The sequence below is a fragment of the Vanacampus margaritifer genome, chromosome 6, assembly GCF_051991255.1.
Source record: "Vanacampus margaritifer isolate UIUO_Vmar chromosome 6, RoL_Vmar_1.0, whole genome shotgun sequence".
Classification (NCBI taxonomy): Eukaryota; Metazoa; Chordata; class Actinopteri; order Syngnathiformes; family Syngnathidae; genus Vanacampus; species Vanacampus margaritifer.
In genome coordinates, this window is record NC_135437.1 from 6,427,993 (window position 1) to 6,434,083 (window position 6,091).

The 6,091-nt window shown below is 44.5% G+C and overlaps 1 protein-coding gene across 1 annotated transcript; it reads right to left on the reverse strand.

The window, feature by feature from the left end:
* Positions 1-304: 304 nt before the first annotated feature.
* LOC144053137 (apelin receptor B-like) lies at positions 305-1,396 on the reverse strand. Its single transcript, XM_077567249.1, is given in 1 exon segment — positions 305-1,396. A coding segment is annotated over 1 exon segment (1,092 nt).
* Positions 1,397-6,091: the final 4,695 nt, after the last annotated feature.

The following is a 6,091-nucleotide window of genomic DNA, read 5'->3' on the forward strand; positions in this document are numbered from 1 at the left end:
AGGGCTAGGACATGTTTATATTTTACTATTACAGTCCTTTTCTCCTTTGAATAACTTTTATTAGATTTGTCTTACTCACTGACTTACTACGCACTTTTTGGAGCGGGAAGGGAAAGTACTGTTCATTTCCTTCCCACTCCAAAAATTGCGTGGGAAGTCAGTGAGTAAGCCAGACTTCCCACACCCTTTTTGGAGCGGGAAGTGAAAGAACGGTACTTTCCCTTCCTGCTCCAAAAAGTGCGTAGTAAGTCAGTGAGTAAGACAGATTTAATAAAAGTCCACGTCCCTGCATTCAAGGCTGACTTCACTTTTGGTCCCAACAGTCACTCGGCCACATAATCCAGAATCTGGAAGTAATGTGTTGATTGAGTTCTCCAGGCACCTTGGTGGGTATCTGGCGGGACTTCTTGAGGTGAAGCAGACGCAGGCACTGCGACCTGAAATTCAGGTCTAAGAAGGCGTAGAGAAATGGATTGAGGCAGCTGTTGGCATAGACCAGGCAGGTGGCGTACGGAAAGGCCAGCTGCAGGAAGCGCAGGAAAGCGCAGGTGATTGGAAACAGGCCCAAGTTTAAGAAGGCGATGGCACTTCCCAGAGCATGGAAGGGGATAGAGCAGGTGGCGAAGACCACCACTAGCGTGATGATGATCTTAAAGGCTCGCCGCTTGCGTTGGTGCATCTTACGGCGGGTGTTGAAGTGGCTGAACAAGGTACAGACAATGAGCCCGTAGCACACCATCATGACCAGGAAGGGGAGCAGAAACGACAGGACGGACAATGACAAGTTCATCCCGGCGCTCCACAGGCCCTGCAGATGCTCGCTGCTCCCCACTAGGCGGAAGTCCAAAGCACACATAGTGCGGTTGTTGAGGTGCCGGGTTGTCTGGAAAACGAGGAGGGGCAAAGCCAGAAGACCCGATAGCGTCCAGACGGCAGCGAGGGAGGCGTACATGCAGCTGCGGGTGCGCACCTGCCTGCTGGACAGCGGGTGCACTATGGCAATGTAGCGGTCACAGGTCATGCTGGTGAGGAGGAAGACGCTGGCATACATGTTTAAGAACTCCACGTAGCTGCTGATCTTGCACAGGAACTATCCAAAGGGCCAGTGATAGCCCAAGTTAGTGTAGACCGTCCACAAGGGCAGGCAGGACACAAAGGTCAGGTCGGCGAAGGCCAGGTTACCGATGTAGACTAGGGCTCCCCGCCGCTTCCCCTGCGTCCGCCAAACTGTGAAAATGACTGCACCGTTGCCAAACAGGCCCAAGATGAAGATGAGCATGTAGAGCACCGGGAAGAGCGTTTGGTATGTCGCAGGCTCGGAGCGGCTGCACAATCTGACGTCCTCCGTCTCATTGTCGGAGAAGTAGTAATCGGGAGGGCTCTCTGTAGGCTCCATGGCTTTTCTCTTCAAGGCTAGTGGCGGAGTGTATTGCTGCTCATCTAATCTGTGGCCTCATATGCAAGGCAACCCTCTGTGCCGAGAACCATCCCAGTAGCCCCCCGCCTCTTTTCACAACACCTCTTCCCACCAGTGGTGATTGGACCCATAAATAAAGAAAGTGATGAAATATGCACTGCTGTGTGTACAATTCATTATGCGCTAGAGTACCTTCATCTTTTGTTAAGAATCAGCTACTTATCACAGATCGACTTCCTTCTCATTCATCCCTGCAGTGCCACGGCACTTTTATTGATTTATTTATTTACACAATATGACACTGCTGGAAGAGTGGGTTGTTCCACTGTGCGAAATGTGGACAGTTATTGGATAAATGCTGGGCTTTTTCCCGCCTCTCTGACGCTCAGACATTTGGCTACTACATGATGATTGGATGATCTGTCTGAGGTGTAAAAAAATGACCGTCCTATGCTCCATTTTTTCTGTTGTGTGTATATATATATATATATATATATATATATATATACATATATATATATTCATACATACATATATATATATATATATATACATATATATATATTCATACATATATACATATATATATATATATATATATACATACATACATACATACATATATATATATATATATATATATATGTATACATTTTTTAATTTTTTTATTTCAATTGATTATAACGTGTTCATGTAACAAGCTCATTTTTTTAAGCATATAAAGCCCTTGATTTGAAGCTTTACTCACTATGAATCATTTTTCAGAGTGTATGATTTGTTTCAGTGATCTGACACCAAAAAAGTCAGTGACCTAACGTTCCAAAGGCTTATTTGAAGCATTTGTATGGTGCCCAGGAAATTTGAACATCCTGGGAATGCACTTTAAGCCAGTATCTCGCTGAGCAGCAAACGTTGCAAAGACGTTCATCAGACACGCAGACAGTTTTTATGCTCGCAAACCGTTTTCCTTGTCGCCATGCTATCAAATTTTTAACAGGTTCAAAATTTCTTTGTCCCTCGGGAAGTCCTGAGGTGGGTGCTCCGGAAGTACGGTCTACCGAGCCCCCTGATACGGGCTGTTTGGACGCGTTCGGTGACAGTTTGGTCCGCATTGCTGGCAGTAAGTCGGATTCGATCCCAGTTGGCGTTGGACTCAGTCAAGGTTGCCCTTTTCACAGATTCTGTTATTATTTTTTTGGTCTTTTATCTTTTTAAGACACACCTTTTTAGTTTGGCAATTAAATCTTAGCTCCAGTGTTTCCTCATAGGAAGGCCTCCGCACTGGGAGGAGTGGCTGGTCTTCTCTTGCGGCCGGACAGTTGTCCTGGGGGCCCCGAGGGACTGTGGCACGCTTCACTCTGTGTGGGGTGCGCCGCAGTCAATCTGGGTCTGTGGGATGACATTAGCCACGTTTCCACCGCAGGAACTTTGGGGTAAATTTACGGGGCAAGTCCCGTATGTGCGCGTCTCCACTGCAGGAGCCTTCAGTTTGTCAACAACAATGGCGGATAGCCGTGTCGTAGTCGTTTTGTTCAACCTCCTTAGCTTGCTTATGCTTTTGCAGCAAAATATTTTGCTTGTGTTCGTCTTTTTCATGTTGTTTTGATACATGCAAAGCCATGTTTGTTCTGTTCTGATTGCAATAAAGTTAGAAAAAAAAAAGTGTTCGTCTTCTTCGCTGATTCTTCTTCTAAGCTTTCCGTTAACTCACTATGTCTGCGCTACAGCGCCACTCCAGACTTGGCATATGCATTACAGCTGTTAAACGTCCTCAGCATCTTCTTTTGGACACACGCAAGTCTTGAAATGTGTGTACAAGATTTGTTTGAGGAACAAAGTCGTCTTTGCTTCCGTCTGGGCGGGACTCCAATCAAGTTGCCGATGGACCTGATTAGTGGTAACTGGTCTTCCAGCTGTTGTGCAATTGACTTTTCCAGCCTCTTATTGCTACCTGTCCCAATTTTTTTGAGATTTGTTGGCACCATGAAATTTACAATCAACATAGTTTTCCCTTAAAATTATACATTTTCTCAGTTTAAACTTTTGACCTGTCATCTATGTTCTATTCTGAACAAAATATTGAAATGTGGCACTTCCACACAATTGCATTCAGTTTGTATTCACAATTTGTATAGTGTCCCAACTTTTTGGGAATTGGGTTTGTAGAGCAAGGCCTCCATATAGACCCTTTAGGCTATTGTGATATTACATCCCAAACTGAAATGTTGGGCGCGGTATGATTTGGGCCCAACGGAGTAGATTAATCAGCCTGCCGATAAAATCGGCCGTTTATGTCCCTTCAAACATCGGCCAAAATCATCAATCATTTGATAGATCTTTCTGGAGTGAACTGTATCCATGTCAATTCTCTCATATGCCTATTAAGGTGCAATTTTTGTCAGTATGTATTATGTTTATAATATTGCTTGGAGTGCATTATTATTGTGCTGTTACCAGCATTATACAGGTACCTGCTAACTCAATTTGGGTGGTATGATGTCTCTCTCCATTACGGTATTTGATGCATATACTTATTTTAAACACTTGCCTGCTATCATCGACTGAGGAAAATTTAATTATTGTGATGATTATATATTATTGATTACTACATTAATATGGTCTGTATATTCCTGCTGAATATAGTACAACATATAGCTTATACTGGGTTGGGGGTGTGGGCCGCGTTGGGGTGGGGGCGTTCCTGCTCCTGGGTTTGCTCTCCGGCCGGTGGCCCCTGCGGGGCCCGGGGGTCGTCCTTTGGCGCTGCCGCGGCCTGGGGGGCCCTGAGGTGTTGCGCTTGCTCTGTCCTGGCGGGGGTCGACGGCTCCCCTCTTTGGTGGAGATTTTCATGCATGCCAGATCCACCACACCAGCATCTACCGAAACTCAGACACAATCTGCTTCTTCCTCAGGTCATTGAATCGATGGAGGCTGGTGTCTGTGAATCTCACTCTGCTTCGTCTGTCCTTCCTACCTTTCCTCAATCTCTCCTTTGGGCCCTTGAGGTCTCCCTGATTTGTTGGAATTCAGATGTCTCTGGGGTTGGTGAAGGACTCTGGTTGGTGGCCTGGTGGGTGATGTCTGGTCGATGCTGGACTTCACTTTCCTTTCTTTTCTTTGGTCCTTCTTCGGTCTCCTGACGGCCCCACGACTCTGGCTGGATTCTGAAGTGTTCGGTTTAGGTGAACGGTATGGGATTTTTTAATAGGTTTTAGGTGCACTAATGAATACACGCACGCACGCACACACACACACACACACACATGCACAAACACACCCACATTCAAAAAAAAAAAAAGGAGAGCAATAATGATGACATGTCAAATGAACAATACTGAGCTCTCCAGAAAAAAAAAGTACGTTTGTTTCACTGCCCATATGGGAAAAAGTAAGAAGAATGAGAAAAAACCTTACCGGGAAAAACAAGGAAGCCAGGGAGTTACATGTCTAAATTTTCGACATTAACAATGTAGCTCCTTATGACCGCCGAAGTAGAGACTGGAGCTCCGACGCCACGTTACTGCCTTCTACCTCATCTGTGGACATTACCTTCTTAGGTTTGGTGTCAGTGCTCATACATTTAAAGAATTCAATGCATAAGTCACTTGAAGCTCACGGACACTTCTCAAATGGCTGGGTTCAGGATTTGTTTATGTACCGACCGCAGATGTGCAACAACACAGTCGTCACTGCAAAGGTAAGCTCCCTCAGTGCTTCTTAAATGCGCTTATGAATGATCTACATTACTGAAGTAAAATGCCCACATGTTTACCTAGCAACCTATCTAAGATTAACCTTTACAGCTAACATCAGTCTGTGTGTATTTAGGAATCTCAACACACTGATGTAAAACGTTTGTGTCTGTTATGTGCCTGTACTTGTAGGTCATGCACTCCCAAAGATTAAACGACACACCACTGAAGCCCTGGGCCATCATTGATCTATCAGGAGCCACATCATCTGCTCACTGCACATGCATGGCAGAAATATCAGAGACATGTACACTGCTTTGCTCTTCAAGTTGGAGGCCATAATCAGTTGCAGGGAATGTTTGCAAGTCTTGGTGAATTTTTTTAAATTTAACTTTTTTTTTTTTTTTATGCTTGCAAGTTAACAGGTTTTGGTTGTGCACAAATAAAATTTAAAAAAAATAAAAACACCTGTGCAACTTGGTCATACACGACAGTTGGACAGTGATTTGTCAGGGCACAGCACACAGTGACAACCTTATCCAACAATGTGACCTCTTCTCCTTCACACGGTACAACCATGCTTATAGTAATAGTCCTATTTAAAATGTTATACTTGGCATATATTTCCAATCACCAAATCTTCATGGATTCTTAAATGTGCTATTTTCCTTTTTGCTTGTTTCCTCCACGTCTCTAGCTGCTAATTGACAGCGGCCTTTTGTGAATGCAGAAAGTTTAACTTGAGCGCACAATATGCCCACATACTCCGGTCAGCCAAGACTAGGTCCCCAGGCAACAACTTGTCAAGAAAACCACGATGATGATGTGTGTCCAAGATGTAGGGATGGGTCCCAGTCTGGGTCACTATCCATCATTTTATAAGCTGGCTCACCTGAAACACACATTAGGTTTGATTTAGAGAGAAAGTTCACACTGTATCACACTATGCTCCAACTACAATCCTTAATTTTATTTTTATAAA